Source organism: Notolabrus celidotus, chromosome 15 (assembly GCF_009762535.1).
Source record: "Notolabrus celidotus isolate fNotCel1 chromosome 15, fNotCel1.pri, whole genome shotgun sequence".
NCBI classification, from domain to species: domain Eukaryota; kingdom Metazoa; phylum Chordata; class Actinopteri; order Labriformes; family Labridae; genus Notolabrus; species Notolabrus celidotus.
The window spans coordinates 22,046,355-22,069,313 of NC_048286.1; the positions used below are offsets into that span (position 1 = coordinate 22,046,355).

General features: G+C 39.8%; 1 protein-coding gene across 9 annotated transcripts; it reads right to left on the reverse strand.

The window, feature by feature from the left end:
• Positions 1-1,562: 1,562 nt before the first annotated feature.
• Positions 1,563-22,874, reverse strand: LOC117826655 (homer protein homolog 3-like). 9 transcript variants are annotated; one of them, XR_004634077.1, is made up of 12 exons: positions 22,143-22,873; positions 21,991-22,039; positions 15,495-15,657; positions 14,076-14,207; positions 13,831-13,935; positions 13,059-13,067; positions 12,507-12,640; positions 6,784-6,940; positions 3,200-3,307; positions 3,003-3,083; positions 2,427-2,901; positions 1,563-2,303 (listed from the first exon to the last, which is right to left on the reverse strand). XR_004634077.1 is itself a non-coding variant. In XM_034702899.1 (11 exons), the coding sequence occupies exons 2-11, from the start codon at positions 22,011-22,013 to the stop codon at positions 2,716-2,718; spliced, it is 1,098 nt and encodes a 365-aa protein (XP_034558790.1). In that variant the 5' UTR covers positions 22,014-22,034; positions 22,143-22,874; the 3' UTR covers positions 1,563-2,715. The 9 variants fall into 9 exon arrangements, 8 of the variants coding, with proteins under 8 accessions (XP_034558790.1, XP_034558794.1, XP_034558789.1 ...); XM_034702899.1 differs by having other exon boundaries at positions 1,563-2,901; positions 21,991-22,034; positions 22,143-22,874; XM_034702903.1 differs by having other exon boundaries at positions 1,563-2,901; positions 12,507-12,619; positions 22,143-22,874.
• Positions 22,875-22,959: the final 85 nt, after the last annotated feature.

A 22,959-nucleotide genomic window follows, 5' to 3' on the forward strand; every position in this document is an offset into this window, starting at 1 on the left:
GAGTCATCAGAAGTTTCGATTAATTTCCTTTGAGAGGGACTTCCATGTTTTTTATAATTAGTATAATTATTATCAGTTTGACCGAAACATTTCAAGTTTTTTGTCTCCTAAAACTATGTCCCATATTTTTCTTTGTAGGAAAATCTTTCACTAAGTGTCTTTTTTTGGAAGAAAAATCCCAGTTTATTTTTGTATTCTTTTTTATATCAAATGAGTGTTTCTTTTGTTAGAGATTATAAAGTGTATTTCTGCACAAACTAAGGTTCTGTTGATATCTTCAGTTTTCATAAACTCTTGAATGTCCCTATATAAAAGAACATCCTCTTAAATATTGAGATGTAAACCTTGAGGTGAGCTATCACCTTCTGATCAGCACCATCTTTGCTGGAAAGCAGCTGGAGGATCTACCCTGTCTGACCTCTGACCTTTGACACCCGCAACAGTAGGTTAAAACTCCCCACAGTGCAGAACCATAACTAATACCAAAATGTCGAGAGGTATAGTTCAGCAGAAAACTGGTTTGTTTTGTCTTTCCTCAGAGTCCAAGGACCAGCTTTTCCTGAGCCTGAGAGGGGCATCATTTAACCCTTTAAGAGACAGCTGGAACAAAAGTACAACAGCAAGGAGAGGAATCAGTGCAAAGCTGTGTGTAAACTGTGAGATGAGTGGTTTAGTCATCAGCCAATTTGACATTAAGATTCTGCTGCAATACTGTAACAAAGCTCTGGCATCACTCTGTCTTTATACTTTTAAATTGAACCCGACAACAGAGTAACATTGGTGTCCCAGAATGCAATTTTGCATTACGTTACGACTTTGTGAGGCATGACGTGTAAACGATAGGGTTGTGTACAACTTCTGTGTACAACCTGGCCAAAGCGATGTCAGTAATGTGTTGTCAAATGTGTTGTCATGAATGTATGGGCTTCAATGTTTTTATCGTCATTCTACACCACTCTAAGAGGTCACAGCTAGCTCGCAGTCTCCGGGCCAGAACCAGCAGACCGAGGGACAGTTTTATCCACCAGGCAGTCAGGATGCTGAACTCTCTCCCTGTTTTGCCTCCTCTTCCCATAGTGCCCCTTCACAGACTTAACCCTGTCACTGACCCCCCCCCCCCCCCAAATCAATGCTGAGGTCTGTCATGCTCAGGACTGAAATGCACACACTCACTTTGATTTTAAATTGCACTATAGCAAAGTTTTTGCACTGTTTCAAACTGTATTTTAGAATTTCTATTAGCTTACTCTTTTTAATTTGAGCTCATCTTTTTCTAGCTTTTCTATGTTTATCTGTTGTTGTCGTTGCTAGGGTCTGAGATAAACATAATATCAAATCCTCTGTATGTCTGGTGCATAGTGCAGTTTTTGACTGTAAAGAACACTTTGACTTTGTAAGTAAAGTGAAGTATTGACTTTGTTATTTTGGTTGCACAAGCTGAGGTATGAGACATACAGTTTCCTTAAAACAGATCCTAACAAACTTTTTTCAACACATATCATTTACTTGAAGGCTACATGACAAACACTGAAAAACATCAGAACAAAATACATCACCACGAGTGACTGCATTTACTTTTATTTCCAAACTGACATGACGAAAGCTCAAAAGTTGAGACAGAGCGGTCATGACTGTCAACAACAACAACAACCTTCAAAATGAAACAGTAAGGCTTGAAAAATAAGACAAATGTAGCATCAAACACTCGGTTAAATAATACAGTCAGTGTGGTGAAAGACCGTGAAGGCGTTTGGCATAATGTCCACAGCTAAAAAGGTAACGTGTTGAGAAATAACAGAAGGCAGAAATGTGTGATATTATTGAGTCTATCATAAGTTCACTAAGTCAGTGGTTTTCTTAAGGGATGATGCTCAATCCAAACCCGAGTTAGATTTATATGCAACACTTAGTGATGAGTTTTTACTTAACTTATTTAACTGTTGTCCGAAATACTTATTCATCCTAACTGCAATTACTTCACCTAGCTCATCTAATAAAATGTGTATACAGGTTAGTGTTACTTGCCTTAGATTTAAAGGTTTCTTACCAGTCTAAATGAAGATGTGATGTAGACCTTAAAGACTCTGTTCACAAAAGCAAAAACATTTGGTCTGAAGCTTCAATATTCAGATCTCATGCGTACATGCCTTACCACAACATGAACAGTTTGATATCATTTAAGTTACGCAGCCTTTTAAGTTGGCAGATCTCTAAGTCATTTAGTTTTCTGCAATTGCATTTGTTTTCTTCAGAACACTTTGTCACTTTTCCTTCCTGCGTGGACTTGTTGTAAAGATGTTTGGCTGTTAGTTGAAAAAATAAACAAGGCCTCTTATCATTAATATTGACACTGCATCCTCATGTACAAAAGTTATATCTATGAAATACTACAAGCACCAATATTACTATCACTGTGAAGCACTTACCTTAAAAGTTGGTTTATTGCATTGAACGTTACCCTTTAAAGCATCATGAAGCATTACATTAGACTGGACAAGCATGTGTATGCTGCTCTGCATAGGCCAACACCTATAGTATGTTGTTGAGTTACAGCACAGCGTGGAGAAACCTTCCTGCAGCCTGCAGAGGTGGCTCTTGTGCTTGTAGAGGACAGGGACCAGCTCCATCTTGATTTTATTTTCTCCACCTTGAACAAAACAAACCCTGTCATCCGTATGTCTCTCGCTCTCTTGGGTTAAGTGTCCCCCATTTTTCTTATTTGTCGATGAGTTTGACCAGGCTCTGGCGGAGATCATTGAGGTCAAAGATCTTGATGTCCAGAATTTCAATGGCCCTCTGGATTTCAGAGTCCATGCGATCCCGGTCCTCCAAAGTGTTATTCAGGTTCTGCTCTGAGTTTTGGATGCGACGCTCCAACTCTGAATTACGCATCTCCATCTCCTGCAGTGAAGAAGAGAAAAAAAGGGTACATTTAAAACACAAATGCGGCCACTATTGATCGTATAGTTCTTATACTTTCCCATGTAAAAAAAACCTCCTACCCGTAATCTGCGAATGGCCTCATCTCGATCATGTTCCAGCTCGTGGTAATCTGCTTTCTTGCTTTGCAAAATGTGAATTTCCTAAAATAAGATGAATTTTTCACTTAAGTTCGAGTAGTCCAAACATTCATCATGACATGATGCGGCTTCCCACCTCTGACTCCCACTCATAAAACACTGGAACAACAAGTACCAACCTCATCTTTGGCCTTCAGCAGGGACTCCAGCTCCTCCAGAGATTGTGTCAGCTCATCCTTCAGCAGGTCACTGGGGCCATGGCCTCCATGAGTCTCTAATTCTGCCACCTTATAACACACAGAATGAAATCACCCTTAGACACAGATAACCTTGACAGTGGAGTGGTTGTTCCATTGTAGTTACTAAGTCTCTCAGGTTGGCTCACCAAATAAACAATAACATAATGTCTGTAATGACTTTTTGTGTTTCCAGAATTTGTAAACAATAAAAATATACTGCAACAGCACTGAACAGAAAATGATCCTTAAAACAAAAACATATTTGAACAAATTATTTTAAGTTGTATATATTTTGTGACTCCGGTGTTTTTTTAAAAGACTTTGTACTAAATAAATTTATTGGGAATCAATTTATAAATTTGTCTTTTTTTAAAATGAGTCTGATGTTTATATTTATTGTGTCTGCTGCTCATGTAAAGCTTTGTGGTAGTTTCTAAGTTGTCATCTACGGCAGTGGTTCCCAAAGTGTGGGTTGGGACCCCCTGGGGGGTTGCGAGACACTAATTTAGGGGCACAAGAAGAATTATTTTTCTTTTTTGAATGATCTAAAGTTGCCTATTTTACCCATTATTCTAAAAAATAGTGACAAAAATTGTTACATTTCAAATTTTTTATTTATTTTTATTTAACCTTTATTTAACCAGATGAGACCCACTGAGGCCAAGAACTCATTTACAAGGGCAACCTGGCCAAGAGGTCAGCAGCACACATCAAAATAAATAGCACAACTCAACAGCATGGAACATATATACAGACAGAATATAGAAACAATCAATAATTTGAAAGTGCAACTTATTTGCAAATAAAGTGCAATTTGTGATCACAAAAACAGCATTTAAAAACACAGGCAGTGTTCTGGGGTCTGTCTTTCATTTAAGATGGAAAGGCGTCAAGTGAGACAATATCTGACAAATTCAAATCCTTCTGGAGCGTGTTCCAAGCAGTAGGAGCAGCAAAACTGAACGCTCTCTTACCGAACTCTGTCCGAACACGGGGTACAAACATTTGTAAAGTGTCGCAGGAACTAAATAAAATCTTGCAAAGTTTAAAATGTTAAATTAGTTTTCTGTCTTTCTTTGTTGCCTGATGACTCCTATGGTTAGGGGAAGTTAACAATGAATTAATAGAAGCATCAGTAGTAGCAAGTTACTTCACAGCACCACAGGAAATACAGCCAGGTGTGCATGTGGGGGCTTCATTTTCTGCAGACCAGCTAAATGAAGTGAAACAACATTGAATCACTTCAAGGGGGGTCGGGAGTCTTTGGTACCTATATTTTGGGGGTCGCGGGCTGAAAAGTTTGGGAACCCCTGACCTACGGTATATTTGATAAAAATGTTGTGTGTCTGTTATCAACACTAAGGACCATAATTGTAACTTAATTTACAAAAATGTGCTCTTAGCATTATGTTCTATAAGATGAACAAGCTGAAATGTAATTGCCAGTTGACCACTGTAAATAGGACTAAAATGCTCATCGTCATCTTGAATCAGACAAAACCAGAAGGACACCTTAAAAAATGCCCTCGGGTCAGGTGGTGACAGGCTGGATTATTTTAAACCTTGTATGGTTGAGGCTTGGAGGAGCGGTAGAAAGAAGAAGCAGAGGGAGAAAAAAAAAGAGAAACTTGTGGATGCCAGCTCCCTCTGGTGATTTTTCATTTCTTCCTAACTGGGGCATTGAAAGTAGGATATAGCTGTCCTACAAACCCCTCTCCCTCTCACTCCACCCGAGAGACGTGAACCATTTTCAACCACCTGGTCCCCTCCCTCACATAGAGGGTACACACTCAGTCCAGAGGAAACAGAGACTAGTACGATTATATTTTTTGATGTGGACCAAACGTTGAAAAGTGCTTCTAAATACCAAGCGATTGGTTGAGAATTACAAAGTAGTGATCGATACTGTAAGGCAGGGCTATAATGGAAAGGGATCAAGGTATTAAAGCGTAGAATCAGAGAGGTTTGTAATTGTCAGCCAGAGGCGAGGTAGCTCCCAGAGGAATCAGCCATCAGCAAAGGCTTCTTATTGATGAGTGACGACATAGGCTGAGGACCAGAGGCATCTGCATCCACTGGAACATGGAGAGGTAATTCAAATATAAAACCCTCCAATGCTCAGCAGCTCTACTCCCCCCTCCTACAGGGGACCAGTGCAACCATCAGAAAACACCTTTAAGACTTGAAGGTAAATAAGTCAGAAGTTATTGTCCTGATATTTTCTTTTTGGCCATTTATTTTGTTTCTTTCTGAACAAGTTATCTAAAACTGAAAGGAACTGAACCATCTGAAAACAATGAACCTATCAGAATTTCAAAGAAAAATGTCAAGATCCTCCTCCCTTCAAAACTAGCTTGATCATCAGCAGAATAAAGCCCTTACTGAAAGCAGATAGTCTGAGTGACAGAATTCAGTCACCTTAACCAACTCTTAAGAACATTTTGTTTGTCAGAGCTTGACAGTTCGAGAATTGACAATTAGGTGTGACCTTAATCATCAGCCTCTGCCCTACAGGAAACAAACAAACTAACAAACAAACAGAACGTGGCAAGAGCAAATTAGGGAACTTCTTGTGAGTGTTTGACTCAGTGGGGCATGAATGACTTTGACCTGTGCTGTCTCATCTGATTTAAAACTCACATCTGGTATTACCAACGCCATAAAGACGATTCAATAACATAAATATATACCTTAGAGGTTGACTTCCTCTCTAAACATGCCATGCAACAGCTAATCCATCCATCCATCAACTATCCGTCAACTGTTCATCCCCCTTTCCCGCTAATTCCTGTTACAATTATGAAGCCTACAATGGTATATTGAATATTATGTCCTTCTCTGCCTCTGATTGGCTGGTACTTGTTTCCTGGGTTGGAATTAGCAAGGTTCAGTCATGAGGTGAGATTATCTAGGGTTTGGGTAAATATGTCAGAGCCTATAAAGGGATGTGTTATGCCATAATCATAAAAACTATATTGCTACTGAACAGATCAACAATAGAACAAAGCTGAAACAGACTTGATGGCAACACAGACTTCACAGTACATTTACACCCCCAAATATATATCAGTTCTAACTGATCAAAAATTATGAATTTGGGAAAACAAAAGTACTTTTAATTACACAATTCAAATGCTTAGTCACTCATGCAATGTTAAATATGAACAATTACAATCTGAAATGGAATTACCCAGAGACACTGGTTTGGCTTGGTGGTTAAGTTGCGTGCACGATGTACAGAGGCTATAGTCAGGGAAGCAGGCATCCCAGGTTTGATCTCAACCTGAGGCCCTTCCTGGCATGACATTCTCCAATGTCTTTTCCCAGTATCCTACTGTATCTACTGTTGTATGTATTATTAAGGCATTACAAAAAATAAGCAACTAAGAAAAAGCTGCTGTTAAGCATCTGTTTTCTAAAAAACAGACTCTAGATAAAAGAAAACATGTTTTTTTTTTTAAGTACAGCTAATTTGCTAAGTGGCAAAATACGATTCATTGTATTTGAACACAGCAGAGTCTCACCTGGTCTCTGAGTCTCTCTGTCTCTTCCTGATACGCTGCCAGCTGTTTTTTCCACTGCTCCACGTTAGCATTAGCTTCATGCAACGCTGCCACCAGTTTGGAGTTACTGTCCTGGAGAGTGAAGAGCTCAGCCTCCAGGTTCATCTCACAAATAGACCTGAAAGACACAAACCACAACTGTGTGAACTAAGGACACTTACTAATATGCATTTAATAACAACTCCATGAAATTGGGTAATATAGGGGTGATACCTATGATGTGATACATTTTAGAAACCTTATGGTAGTACACAGATTTAAATTGAGCAATGGAGATGATCTGATGTAGAAGAAGACTCCAGGACAGCTAACACCTGGCCCTTCAAGGGGAGGTTTTGTTCAAGATAAAGAAATACATTTTTATGTCTTCACAGTCAGAGAGAGAAAAGCGAAGAATGGCATGCTGATTATTTGTGAGAAAATAAAACTCCACAGCTTTTGACCACGTGACCACGTGTTCAGCCGAACACTACATGGAATTAATTTGACTGAGTCTTAAACTCCTAAATTATTACAGGTAAAACCGGCATATGCAGTCTTCAATTCAGACAGACACCTCCTTCATTTTGACATCAGTATTATACAGTTCCTTTTCACTGCCTTGTGTTTTAAATGAAGGACTCATCTGAGTTAATCTTCCTTCATTAAACAAAGCAACATGAGGTACATTTTAACTGAATACTAAAGCAGGATAACTCTCAATATCAACTACCTCTTACTGTGGCCTAAAAGATGATGAAACACTCATGGCCTGGGGAACACAGTCAGCGAGAAGCTGAGACTGCGAAGGCTGAACCAAGGCCTGCTGCACCACACCTACTGAAGGTCATGTCACAGGTTTATAACAAAGCTAAGATACACAAAATGTCGAGAGGCCAAACTGTTAACATGTCCCTGCTCATTTGGATGATCCCATTTCACTACATAATGAAACACAAGAGAACAATGAAGAAGACGGTGGAGATGGTGATGAATCAAGACAATTAAACGAGTAACTCTGGAAGCATTTTATAAAATGCACATAGTAAATGAAAAATGTTATGAATAAATGTACATGTCCCCTCGCTGATTCAGATAATGACATTTTAAGGGAACTCACTCAGCCCACGTTAAGTGACACAAGGTATTTTTCCTGTTTATGGAAACACTGGAAATTTTTTATTTTTATGTTTTAATCATGATGAACATGTAAACTGTAGGTATTGCTGACCCTGTATTGTATCTGTTATTTATTTCTAGTTTTTATTCCTTTTTATGATGATATGGAGCTTTGAGTCTGAAATAAAGTATATATATAAATAATACTACCTTACATGAAATTCATCTCTGCATGGCCTTAAAGCTGCTGTCGGTTGTCGTGACATAAACATCAGTTCTGAGAGAGATTTTGAATGTCAATGCTACCCCTCCCCTCTTAGCTGTCATAACCCTGCCCACAAAAGATTGTTGTGCACATAGACATATAAAGAGTAGACGCCGCATTGGCTGCTGGGGCACAAGAAATACGGCCGCCATCTTGGTCCGGTCATCCCACCCATGATCCTACCTGTAAACGTAAACTGAAGCAGCAGAGACTTCAAGATGCCTGAGCACTGTGCGGGAAAATACCTATCATACATCACATATATCACATATCAGAATATTCTATTACTGGTAAGCCCTCCATGAATATTAAAATACATCGAACCATGTGTCCTGTATCATACCTACATGTATGACGTTTGCAGAAAAAAAACCCTGCATGAAATCAGTTTAGTATTCAGCGAGTTATGATTGATTAAATGCGCTGACACTTAATTGCGCCTGCCAAACAGATTACACTGAGTGGAGTGGGTGACCAGACCAAGATGGCGGCCCCATGGCTTGTCAGCCCCAATAGGCAGTAGCGGTCGATGCGGAGTCTACTCTTTATATGTATATGGTTGTGTGCGTTCTATGAGGAAGTAGTGGTTCCCCAGCCAATCAGGGCGACTTAGTGAGGCTGCCACTCGACCAATCAGGACAGATCAGCTCTGATTGGTCTGTGATAACGGGAATGAGGGGAATAATAACATTGCTTGATACAAAGGCATTGGAAAACACAGAGATTTCGCCATAATCTCAAATTACTCCACTTGCAGATGAGTACCGATGGACATTATGACCTTTTCTCCAAACCCAGCAGAAAAGATGAGCAGTTTTTGACACCATTCCTAACAACAGCAGCTTTAAGCTAAACCTTGGTTCTCCATTTACTTTATAGCTATTTGGACCATACCCTTTTTAATTTCATGAGTAACCCAGGCTTAGAGTGAACCTGTACCCAGCTGGATTCTAAAAATGATTAAAAGGAATCATTAAATATCATCTATTTCAGTCTGTTTTGTGATAATTCACTCCAAAGATAAATCCGATTCTCTCCCTATCTCGTCGTCTTCATTTTGTCTCTTTACATCCAGATAGCTTGAGGTTGTCCCATGGCAACAGTTTACCATGGCAACCATTCAGCAGCAGCTTTCTCTCATAATAATGGGACTGTAAGATATAAAGGCATCGTGGGTGGCTCAGAGGACTGAACCAGGACATGTTTACAAGCCTTCTTTGATGCTATTTTTCGAGTCAACACCTCATCAATGACCTCTTCATTTTCTGGAGAGCTGAACACATGGGATGACGTCAAACTGTAATTAACTCCACAAATGAAAGCCGTGTTAATACTCAGTGAACCCTGTTAAAGTTGATGGATTACCTGCTCCAGGGCAATCGATAGTCTGGATTAAATGAAACCTGTAACAATGTCATGAAGCTCAGCTAGTTTTAGATTTATTGTGTGGGCAATCAATACATCAGCACCATCACATAGATGATTTATGTGTTAGTAAAACAAGCGTTTGGTACAAACGTCTTTCATGATGATGTGCAATTGCAATGATGTCCTGATTGAAATCAGAATTGATTTAACATAAAAGTACAGTTTGAGTTTTTTACAGTGGGGTTGTTTGAGCTGAATACTTATGGAAAGTAAGCGTTCTATGTACAGTACAGTTAGGAGAAGCCAGCCGGAGCTCTGATACACAAGCTTAGTCTTGTCACTGCAGACAGGGTCAGGAGAAACTTTAAAAAGTCCTGTATGTAAAGATATAAAAGATATCCGTTTGAAGTGTTGGCTTCATTTTAAATATTTCTCACCTTGACCTGAACGGCCTTTTCCTTCCAGATGTTTTTCAAACCTGTACTCTTACACATGCAGCACACGGGGTCAGATTAGTGGTTCAGGTCAATGGTTATTAGAAGTAACAACACATTAAATATCAGATCATGTAATCCATGAAATGCTGGTAATGGTTGAGACAAGAGAGAGCTTTTTGGAACAAAAGGACTTGGAGAATTAGCTGGATTACTTGGCTTTTTTGTTTTTCATAATAGCCTTCAGAAAAAGAATCAGGGCAGATGTAATGTCTTTACATTGTTGAGGGGGGTAAGCAGGGCACTCTGTTTGAAAAAAACAACAACAAATAAACAAGGAAGTACTAGATTTGATATCTTTAGAAAAGCTAGTTTGATGTATAGACTGTATAAAATATGGTAGTAGTATCCGTGACGTCATCCATCTGTTTCTGAAGCGCTGTTTTGAGGCCACTTGTTGTAAGCAGCCATATTGCTGCTGTGGAGTGATTGTGACGTAAAGAGGCGGGCTTTGAGACTTCTAGCCAACAGCTACAGTGTTCCCGCCTGTCAGTCAAGTCAGATGTGCCTCTCATTGGAAGACTTGTAATCTCAATTTCTTCACGTTAAAAAAAATTTCACCTCCCCTACAGTGTGTGCTGATAGAGAAATTAGCTATCCAGCCTACCCTCGTCTTTAGTACCAGGCTGTAAACATGTTTATTTCTGCTGTAAAGATCAGCTTTTTTGAATTGGTGTGTATGTGGTTTCTGGTACTTCCGGAGCCAGCCTCAAGCGGATCCTCGATGAAATGCAGAGGTTGCCGCTTGGTTTGATGTCAGCCCACTCTGGCCACGACACTCTCTGGCTTTAACACATACAGTATAATAGTAGTGCACTTCACAGGAATTCCAGGTCTTTGTACACATGTTGAAACCAAGTGCCAAAGGAAACAGCTTGATGACGTCAAGTTGAAGTTTTGAAAATATTCAAAAATAATGAGTTAACTGAGAGGTTGTTCTATACTGAGGAATGTTTTTAGTCGCTACAGTATTTTTTTCATGATTGTCTGAGACGATACACAGCCTAGTCTCTTCAAAGGCTTCTCCTAATAGCTGAGCTGTTGATAGTTGGATTAAAAGCAGTTTTCACTTTTATTTTAGTCTTTCTGCTAAGCTTAGCTAGCCAGACGCTTACTATAGTTTTAAATTTTGTAGCACAGACATAATTATCTTTTTTTAAACTCGAAAATAATTGAGAGCGAAGCCCTCATTTACAATGACATCGAGCATATAAAAGAAGCATTAAAATGCATGACAAGCAAATAAAAGATAACACTGTAAAATAATGATGACCAATTAAAAACAGACAACAATTAAAGAGTACTGTTAAAACCACTGAAAATTAATGTTAACACAAAGTCAGTTGAAAACGGTGCAATCAGAGGTTTAAAAGTTTAAAACTAATGATTTAAAATGACTAAAAGTAACAAATGCATTCATTTTTAAAGTGCTTTGAAGGGAGTTCCATGCAGATGGTGCAAAGAAGCCAAAGGCAGATTTTCCAGATTACACATAAGTGGCTTCGTTCTTCACAATTGGCTCTTTTCACAAATGTTCCCAAAAATTGCATACTAGCCCTTTCTGATGCTAAACTAATAACTTCTTTGTGATGAAGATCTGAAGAAGCTAGGATTTTTTAGTCAGGTCACTATTTGAATAGTCATCTAGAAATACAACAGAGATGCAGATTTTCACTAAGGCTAATCGTATAACACTTAAAAACTGTAAATGCAACTGAGCTCAATTTTGAGTTTCAAAGCAAAAGGTCTGAAAACTTATCCATATGCAACATTTGAGAGTTTTTTAATTTTAATTAATTTGCAGAAATTTCTACAAAACATGTTTCATTGTGTCATTATGGAGTATTGTGTGTAGAATGTTGAGGGAGAAATGAATTTGATCCATTTTGGAATACGGCTGTAACAAAATGTAGAAAAAGTGAAGGGGTCTGAATACTTTCCGTACCCACTGTACATTTTTTCATATAATTACTGCAGAGTTTTGAAAGGACATAACCTTCTATGGTGAAAGGAAAAAAAATAGCATTTATGCTCAGATCAATACATGTTTGTGAGCACTGGATTATATGAACTTTGATACTTTTCATTTCGTTGTAAATGAGTCATCCAGTCTGAACTTTTTGTGCAGCAGGGCAGAAAAAGAGAAACTTGGAGTGTACAAAGTAAGAATTTTAAAGAGAAAATAGATATGCAAACATAAACTGATAGACAGAACACACTTTTCACAAAGGGAGTCTTATCACAGTGTTTGTCTGAACACAAGTTGAGATTGAACTCACACTGAAAGAGGAGATTGTTCATCGTCTCTTCAGTTTTCTTTGTGTTAATGTGTGTGTGTGTGCTTGCGTGTGTGTGTGTGTGTGTGTGTGTGTGTGTGTGTGTGTGTGTGTGTGTGTGCGTGTGTGCGTGTGTGCGTGTGTGCGTGTGTGCGTGTGTGTGTGTGTGTGTAACTCTGTTACCCTTCAGAGAGCATCTTTTTAATGCGCTCCTTCTCAGATGACAGTGTGATGTCTGCGCTCTGGCTGCGGAAAAGCTTATCTTCTGGTCCGTTCACACACATCACAGGAGGAGACTGGAGTTCATCCGAGAGGTCCTGAGGAACACATCAGTAAATGGACTCTCCTGATAACACACACAGCATCTCAACAAAAGAGTAAGGAGAAGTAGATCCTAATTTCCTTATAGTTCAAGGCTGCTATATTATACATCTGAAAACACACAAATCAAGAATTGTAGCAGAGAAATCACGATCATTGCTTTCTATTCTGTGTCTCCAATTAACAGACTCAACAGCTGCATTTTCACACAGTCAAGGTGTCTGTTTTGTTGGTAAATTAAGAGCTATCAGCCCATCACAGCAGGTATAAATCAAAATTTAAAGACCAGGCTGGAAGGAAATTAAAGATTTCCAGAGTGTATTTGCACACAAATTGCTCTCTGGGATTGTTTACGTTTTGTGCTGTGAAATAAAAACTTAGAAATAAGAAGTTACACAACAACAAAGGACTCACCTGTGAGAACTATAGAGGAGATTCATCAGGCGGAACAAAACAAACAAAAAAACATGTCAATACAGAATGACCTTTATAAACATATCACAAGCACAGTTAGCTGTGTGATCAGTTATGCAGCGCAGCACTACTTAGCAGGAATAAAGTACGATTAATTGACGCAGTTGGCAATTTTCTGCAGCTTTGGCTCCTCCGATGTGTTCATTAAATCGATAAAGACGCGGAGTGAGAGACATCACTTGGAATCTGTTCAACCGTGGAATTAAAAAGGAAATGGGCATGTTCCTCATGGCCAAGCAGATGTAACTGATGGGTAATTATTCTCTATTGATCAAAAAAGCCCTGAGCTGACTACATTTTCATCATTACACTGTTAAAGTCAGATACATCTTGACAGGACGGGGGAGAAAATGCGGCTGTGGTTCACTGCTGAGCACCACAGGATAATTTTACCGATGTCCTACTTTTCCTCTCTTCTCTTCCCTCTGAGACGAGTGACCCAGCTCATCTTTCTTTTGCTTTTCTTGTTCTCTCTTCCATCCCTCTTTTGATTTAATCACAGCGGTTCTGTCTAATAGCTGAGCAGCTGCAAAGACTCATAGGTGTGTTCATGTAACCTTGGCCTGTGCTCACTGTCTTCCCCTGTTCCTAAAATGCCAAAAATGTATGACTGGATATTTTCTCTGGTTCCTGACAGCTTTTTTTGTGTTTACACTCCCTCCCTGCAGAGGTTTGCTCCACTTTCATGTTGACATTTCCCTCCAAAGCTCACCTGAGGAGCAGCGATGGTGAGCGCTGTGTTTGCCAGTTCTTTATCCTGTGACTTTTCTCGTGCCAGGCGAGCTGCATCTTTCACCTCCTTAAACTTCTCTGCAAACTTTTTCAAAAGAGGACAAGCAATAAAGTGTTTCAGGTGATGAAACATTAATATTGCAGTTCTCATAAGTATCCAAAGATGGACAAAGATTGAGAAGTTCTGATAAGATATCAGCTACAACCTCAGTTGACTTAGCTTACCTGATGCAGCTGCTGCTCTGTAGCAAAACCGAGACCGTACACTGTGTTTGCTCTGCTGTCTGCCCACTGTCCAAACTTCTGGGACGTCTTGGTGAACGTCATGCTGGGTGTAACAGTGCAGTTGATGATCGCCTGTTAATGCAGAGATAAAAGGGATTATCCTACTTTCAAGGCTGGTCTGCATCGTTTTAACAGAGATGTAAGTTTGGAAAGATGTGTACAGTGTGTGCGAATAAATAAAGGAGCTACTCAGATCAAAATAGTTTTGTGTTCCAGATTGTGAGCATGTTTAATTCTGCTGTAAAGATGGGCTTTTTTAAGAGATTTGTGTGGCCTTCAGGGCTTTTTGAGCCTCAAGTGGACACTTTTTATCACAAGACCAGAGGATGGTTCATTGTTAAACAGCAGTCTGCTGTGACTGTGTTCGGCTTAGAAAGATGCAGAAAGAGAGAAATGGATAGACACAAATAAACAGAGCAACAACAATAACAGCATATAAAACAGATTGATATTTATGTTCCATTTTTTAGGTCTTTAAAGTGATTTTCTGATGTTTTTGGTAAAACCTGTATAAACCTTATTTACCTCTTGGATAACTTTACTTTCTGCATCTTTTCTGATGACACATGTGCTTATTTTGACATTTCTGAAGCATTTATGATTCACTAAGGTTCCTGGAAATCAGATATTTCTAACCAGACCTTTTTATTCTTTTGAAAATTACGTTTTGAACATGACCAAAAACCACATCATGGGGCAGCAGACAGCAAAGATACAAAAACAAAGCACACACACAAGGTTTGTGTCTCCCTCTCATCTGAAACCACATCTTTCCCCCTGAGCAATTGAGAGAAAAATACTGTATTAGACCAGACCTATTTTTAAAGCTTTTACGTCATCTCCGGCTTTACAATAATGCAACAGATTTAAAGCCCAGAATTGCGGGGCACTGGCAGCTTAGCAGGGAGCTTTTTGGACCTTTTCAACCATCCAACAAATGATTACATGAACTTTGAGTTTTGCGTTTTTACGTCGACATGTTTGACATAACATGTTGGACTGTGAGAGCAGCAGTGAAGATTAGTCAGGAGCTAGACGCCGGTCTTGGCAGGATCGGGCTGCTGAATGACCAACTGTCACCTCGCACAGCCTTCTGGGAGGCAGAAATGTGGGTCAGACCAGAGGTGCTAAGAGGAGATCAAGTAGACCCTGAGCCCCCTCCCCCTCCCCAGTGATGGATGCGGTCTCTTCCTCATAATCTAAATCCACGAGCCTGAGAGAAACACGGTCTGGTTGTTATGATGTTGACTCCTGCTGCGGTTTTGTTTGATACATGAAGAAGAACAAAAGAGAACAATGCGTCATCTTTTGATGTTGAGGCGTGTTCAAAATTTTCACCAAAATGACTATTTTCCTCACCCGTACCTTCGTCCCACCGACACTGATGATGCGGTAGACGTTGCGGTTAGCATCATAGAAGAAGGACACGCTGACAGCATGCTTGCTGGCAGGGATCCAGTTCCTCTTGGTGCTGGGGTCAATCTGGAAAACATGGGCTCGGGCGCTGAAGATCGGCTGCTCCCTGGAGGAAAAAACACAGGGATGATAAAAGGAACTTTCTGCATGGAGTCAGTGTTTCCCTTCATTGTCTGAGCATCAACACATTTAAAATTTCCTCTACTCAAACTAACTGTCGTATACAGTTTTTAAACTCTTGGCTTAAAGAGGCAGATCACTTTTAATTTCTGAATGGTGCTTTTACACATATCTTGCTGCTATCTAAGGAACAGATGTTTGAATCATCCTTTGGCTTTTCTCCCACACTTCTCCCTGTGTTACTTAGTCAGCAGCCATACAGGGCTGTGATTTAGCTGGCAAGCAGTGTTGACTAGAAACTCTCTGAACCCTTTCCCGCGTCGGGCATCCTCCGCCCCAATGCTCAGGTCCTGCCAGTATTTGCAGACTTGTCTCCTGGAGACAAGGTAAATATATCAAAGCAACAAAGTCACCAGTGTTGGGAGTTGGTTTGGCCACTGTCATGTGGTATGAATAGCAGGACTACTTAAGGACTTTCTCCTTTTCTCCTTTTTTCTCTTGAGCTGATGTCCAGTGAGTAGATTACTATTTTTTGATAGAAAATAAAGTCCATAAAAAAGTATAAATGTGGAAATTGTATGTCTAAGCATAAAACTAAGTTTATGTCAGTTACTGAGGATACAGTTTAGCTATCAAGTTCAGACTCAAAAAATAACGCAGACATGTCAATGAAAAGTTGTAAAGTCATTCTTGCAAACACTCGAGGCTGGAGGTTAGGACGGTGATGCTATGTGTTAAATGCTAATATTTGCAAGTTAATCTGCTCACAATTACAATAGTCATATGTTGGTATTACCAGATATAATATTAAGCAACTTTATCATTTAACAGAGTAAAGTTAGCATATAGTGATGCACCGATCCAATCCTGGTATCGGATATCGACTAGATCGGACTCAAAAAGCTAGATCGGATATCGGTGACAAGGGGCCGATAGATGTGGCAGATCTTTTCATCTCAGTTCTATGCTTTTCTGTGTTTGCAACAGCCATGTGCGTCTCCTACGTCATCAGCGCCGGCCGGTCTGTGTATTTTTGCCCGGTGGAGCATGATGGAGGATAAATACAGAGGCTCCACAGTTTGGTTGCACGCTTCTTTTTGCTAACAACTCCGCCGGAAACTTGCAACATGTGCAGCAGTAATGTTTCGACGGATGGCAGTCGCGCTAAAAAATATAATGGAAGCCCAAAGGAAGAGGTTTACGTCAGCTGAAGCCTACTGTAAAAAAGCAAGAAACCTTCTATTAATGGATTCAAAGTGTGAAAAAACAGACAGGTTTTTGGATTTAATTGTTCCAGATCCTTGAAATTAAGGGATTCCAGCCTCTGGTTTAGCACTGGGAACCCAGGTACAGTTCACCATCAAGTCAGAAAAGCCAGAAGTTGCCAAAACATGATTCTATCCTCACATTTAGGAATAGGGATTGTTAAATCAATACCAGGATCAGATCGGCTAGTATCGGTATCGGCAGATACCAAAGCCCAGGTATTGATATCGGGACCTTAAAAGTAGGATCGGTGCATCCCTATTAGCATACTTTATAAGCACAAAAAACAAAGTACAGCTAAAGCTAATAGGAATGTTTAGCTAGTATTTGGTCCCAGACAAAAGCAACAAACAGACATCTGTATGCAAGGTAAGCTAGCTATCTTTCAAAATTGTCTCCTAAAGCCATTTCAAGTCTTGTTGCTCAAGTTGCTCATGGATTGTAAACAAAGTCAATACACCGAAATTAGATATTGACCAGGAGTCCTCTATCACTGACTGTTAGCTGCACCAGAAGCCAGATAATAGCCAGATCATTTTGGGAGGTTGCGCTAAAGGAAACAATCGAAAAACACATCAAAGTCATCCTCTGAGGAACATGAATGTTCATCTCATCTTATCAGTAGATTTGAAGGTATTCAAGTTTGGATCAGAGTTGCTAATTTGGCCAACAGCAGGAATGACTCGTCAAAAATTAAAATTCAAGATGAAGTCAGTTTATCGACGGCTGAGTTGCCTCGCTGGAAGAAAATCTGAAGACTTTCTCTCTATTAATCCCATCACACAAACGTGGCACACAGAGCTCAAGAAATGAAACACTGTGAACTATGAAATGTTTTGAAACATTATGAACAGAAGTGCCCAAAACCAACACGGATAGGACTCTTGATTAAAAGAAAAGTATCACAGTATATCTCTAGCTGCTTGTTTTCCTCTCATAAGAACAATGTTTAAAAGAGGTGCCAAGCTAAATACTTAAATCACAAAATCCGGGACACTTCTTCTATGCCCAATTGTAAACTGCAGCAGCTGTTCCCAATAGATTTGCATTTTTTTGGCCAGTCATTGTACATTTATATCTGACCCCATTAGTGGCACCCAAATCTAGTAATGGTCTCTCTGTTTGCAACATCATAAAGAAAAATTATATGGACTCCTACATACACTGGGTTTCACAGACGCTCTGTAAAAATGTTGATATGAACAGTGGCATTTGGGCGTCTGACCCGCTCTGGTCCGATGATAACCCGAGCCGTAATTCTCCTTCTCATCTCACAGTAATCCTCCCTGTTGTCATTGGATCTCCTGCTGCAGACACTGATACACTTTCTGAGGACAAGACCCCGGAATGAGTTCAGCTGAGAGCGAGATTCGTGGGCTGGCTCTCTAATGATATAAATTCACCTCGTATAAGATGGACCTGATGAAGAGTTTTGATTATGGAGCTGTCAACAGTTCAAGGTTTTTGTTATAGAAGATAGCTAGGTGCTATATAATTCCCTTTTTAGGTCATGAAAAGTAACTCAAAATAACCTTCATTTTTTTTTATCATCAGGAGCTACCAAAATTACCGTATTCTTACAGCCAATCAAAACAATGAAACCTTTGATGCAGTAGTAGGATGCTAGGATACTTAGCTAGTTCTAATAGCCATTTAATAAGTTATCTAGTTCAACACAATGACACATGATTGGCATACCGTAATTTACTGGCCAACACAAACCGTTTTATCACCACACATGAACACAAGAGCTAATTTAGTGCATGTCAAACCACTGGTGGCCATCTTGGATTTATATGCTCCAATAGCTTCATAATAGATACATGTTTGTGATTGGCTGCTCAAATAAGCCTGGATAAAAAAATATATAATTAACATGATGTTGCAGATTTGTCAAGTTCTCAGATTACGACTAGAGTGAAACTTAATAAAACAATAATGATCTAATTTAAATATGATATTGCTTTTTACTGCCACATTAGTATCTTATTGTTGTTTATTGTATTATTGGTATTTGTTGTGTCATTGGTATGCCACAGTGACATGGTTTCTCATTTTGATAGTGGGCATGCTATTTTGTATGTTGGTATGATGAATGAATGTGTTGTTTGTGAGCAGCACTGCATTTATGTCCATGACAAATTCCCCCCCTGGGGCAATAAAGTTCATCTTATCTTATCTTATCTTATCTTATCTTATCTTATCTTATCTTAAAGCTGTATAGCTCAAAATATCCAGACCCCCCCCCCCCCCCTCCTTTGAGCCAAGCCTTGAATGTATTGCAATTCTCACGATACAGTTCAACAGCATCTTTCTTGACATTAATCCTCTCATCCCTTCAAACTCCACGACCCCACCCAGGGAGTACTAACCAGGATTTTAACGTACAATGAAATATGGCTGTAGACAGAGTGAAATCAGGTCTGCACTTCTTAGACCTGTTTTCAACCAGCCAAATGAAGCTTCTACCATGATGAGTCATAGACATACAGCTCTACTTTGTTTCATAATTTTGATCGTTGGTTTCTCTTAGTGTTGAAGGGGTGACAATAATGATGGCTGCAACCAACAGCATTAGCTGAAGTCCTGTCCACGCACAGACGCAATTTCTTCAGTAAATTATCTTCAGCCTCAGTAAACAATAAAACTCTTACCACATCAACAGGGTAATTTTCTCACAGCTCTCTCCACAGTCACAGAAGAAAACGTGTCACTTTGTTCCAGAAGAAGAGGATTCGTTATTCAAGTATAATTTATGTCACTAATAAAAGTAGAAAGTATTCAAAAAAGGAATAGAGGAAATAATGTGCTTGATCTCCATGTATTATTTGACCTCTGTATAGGTCTGTTAGAGGTCATTCTGAAATGCCTTCATTATTGATATAACATGATCTGCAATAACTGTTGCATTATCAATTGATCTGCTTACTTTTTTGATTTGTTTAAGGTCAGAAAAATCTAATATCTGAGTATGAAGTGTACTATTTCATTTCCAGAAAGACAACTGCGATTCACAATAGGTCCTTGCTCTCAACCAAATGGTTGTGGAGAAGAGCTACACTCTAAAGTCACACCTTTACAAAAGAGCTTTGCCCTTGCCTGAGGTTTGGCATCTGTTATGGTATCAGATGCACCAGAGCTACAATGCGTGACCAGATACTCTTCACTGACCAGGAAAAATAAGCAATCTCCTAAAGGCAAAGTCCAGTGTTGCACCCGGGACACTTTTAGTGCATTATAGTGCCCCTCTTCCATGCTATGCAGTTTGCCAGAAAAGTATTTAACATGTGTAGTACATGTATGTCAAATGCAGTATTACAGAAACAAAATCAAAATGTCTTTCTTCATCAATCAGATAAACAACAGACTGCAGTATGTATTAAAGGTCAGGGTGCAATGTTTTTACAACGTAAGTCACAATCATATGCATACTGTATTCACAGTACGTAATTTGTAAGACAGAAATAGTCTGCAAATTGGAACATGTTTGAACAGAGGAGGAATGGCCACAAGAGTGTGTGCGTGTGCGTGTGCGTGTGCGTGTGTGTGTGTGTGTGTGTGTGTGTGTGTGTGTGTGTGTGTTTGACTACCTGTACAGCTATCTAAGTGACAACTATTGATTTTTAAGCTCTGTTGTAAAGACATGTAGTGAATGTTAGGACATTTTGGCCAACTCTTGCTTTTTAACAGACCTAAAAAGGCTGCTTTTTGTTCAAACTTGATTTTAAGTTTCAAGTTTGATTAAAACTTTGGAAAAATTGAGGGGCAGAGAAATAGAAAAAAAAAAGGGTCCTCACAAGTATGCAAATACAAGTACCATTGTGTGTGAGTGTGTGTGTGATGGCACTCAGGCTTTTTTATTTTGGGGAAATTGTCATTGAGACACTCTAGTAGTGTAAAATAGTATGTGTTTAAGTGTGGTTGGTCCTTCTTCAGAGGGATGTTCAGCCACTCGACCTTCATCCACAGCAGATGGATGTGGCCTACAGGGCTTAATGTGGGGACTTTGAGCATAATGAAGCCTTGTGGTGATTGAATGGAGGTCTTGGTTGCACCTCAGGATGAATGACCTTACTAATTCCTACCACAATCTAACAGCATCCACAATCTGCTTCACAGGACCTACCACAATCTAACAGCATCCACAATCTGCTTCACTGGGTTTCTCCTGTCTCCCTCTGGACGATCAATCTAAATCGTCTCGTAACAGATGTTTGACATTAGAGAGAGACTGATTTCTGAATGAATGCAAGGAAACCTTAGTATCTGCAATCAATCTGAAAAGGACAGCAGTACAAATACAACGTATTTGGGTTTTGTTATCATCGCACACTTATTTTGATGAATCAGAAAGAAGTTCTGCCATTGATTGAAAAGAAATGAGCAGTTCCATACACATCTGCCTGCTGTGATCCTCTGTACAACCACTCCTGGGTCCTTTTTTAATCACAACTGCAATAAAAGCAACCCAAGCAGAGGCATTACTGAGAATTATGGGTCAAATAATCTGTTGCTCTGGGGCCACAAACACAGGAAAAATATTACAAAAGAATATCGACTTAATTTAACAGATTCATCAAGACCGAGATGCTCCTGCGGAACTTGTGTTAGTACAGAGGGTGAAGCACTAACCACAAAGTTTCTCTACATATGCTGCTTAGAAATAACACTCAATAATTAACCTTTGTGTCAGCCATGATGGACTTTCCTAGGTGTTTTCTTTAAGGTTTAAAGTGGTTGGTAGCTACAGAAGCCAATTTTTGCTTGTAAAAGGAAAAACAATAATAAAAAAAAATAACTAGCATTGTTGATAAAAATATCATGAGTTAGAGGTTGGAATTATGGATTGACTTTTAAGCAACATCTGTATAATTTTTTGGGTCGGTATCATATAAAATTGTATTGCCATGAGCATTATTTTTTATTAATCAAGGCTGAAGTTTCTTCTATTTTTCTCTACTGAAGAAAATGGGCTTCCATGGCACACTGATGTCACACAAGTACAAGAAATCAAACTTCATGTTAAAGAAACAAACACTATTAATGTTCTTACCTTTCTCTGTGATGAGAAAACATCTTACAAGATGACTGGGGCTCCTATTCTACAAGAAGAGAAGAGGAAGTTGAAGCAGATCGTCTATTAATTGATGATTTAATGTTTTGAGTCTGATTAAAATGTAGAAGTAGAAACCCAGCCACACTTACCCCATGTCGGTGTGAAACCCTTCGAGTGTCTGCTTGAACTATTAGTCCGCGCTGGAGCTGCTGTTGCTCTCCTCCTCTGTCTTCCAGTCTGGGCTTACAGATGCTGTACTCCTTCTGTTAAGGTCTCCAGAGGGAGATTTCACTGCAAGGTGCCGAAACCGCCTGCTGAGACTCTGGTCCGGTATGTCCTGTCCTGCCCTGTCCTGTCTTGTCCTGCCCTGTCCTGTCTTGTCCACCGTAGTACACCAATCACTTCTGCGGAGCCAGGAGAGTCACAACCCGGTGGAGGCAGCGCTGCTGACCTCGGTGACTGTCCGGCGTGTGTGCATCATCTCCGGACAGAAAAAACAACAACACACGCTCTTTGCTTGCTTTGTCTCTTTGTTTTAGCCTCGTGGTCAGAGATCCGTGCTCCTCAGCCAGCTGACTGCTCGTGTTCAACAGCAGCCCGACAGTCGAGTACCACCTGCTGGCTCTACAGGCTCCAAACAGCCGCTACAGCTGCATGAGGCAGTGAAGCAGGGAAACTGTGTCAGCGCGCCTGCAGCCAATGAGCCTGAATGTGTGCATACTGCAAACTGGATCTTATAGGTCTGCTGCTGTGCGCTGCCAGTTTCAAGGCTGGATGAAATGTCGTCCCCCAGGGAAAAGTCACGACCTAAAAAGACTTTTGGAGAGTCATGCTACAGAACATTTAGGACCAGAGCTGCAACAAAAAGAAGAGTTTCACCATTAGATAAGTACTTCTGTGCTGAGTCCTACACACCTAATGTGGCATTCAGTCTGTCAGTCAACCCTGAAAACATGACAAACAAGA

Excerpts from the sequence above, each read along its gene's own strand:
- LOC117826655 (XM_034702899.1), bottom strand. The coding sequence starts at position 22,013 with ATGTTTTCTCATCACAGAGAAAG. Across the intron at positions 6,941-12,506 it reads AAAAAGATGCTCTCTGAAGG|GTCTATTTGTGAGATGAACC; the intron begins GTAACAGAGTTA and ends TGTGTCTTTCAG. Across the intron at positions 2,902-3,002 it reads AGGCCATTCGCAGATTACGG|GAGATGGAGATGCGTAATTC; the intron begins GTAGGAGGTTTT and ends TCTTCACTGCAG.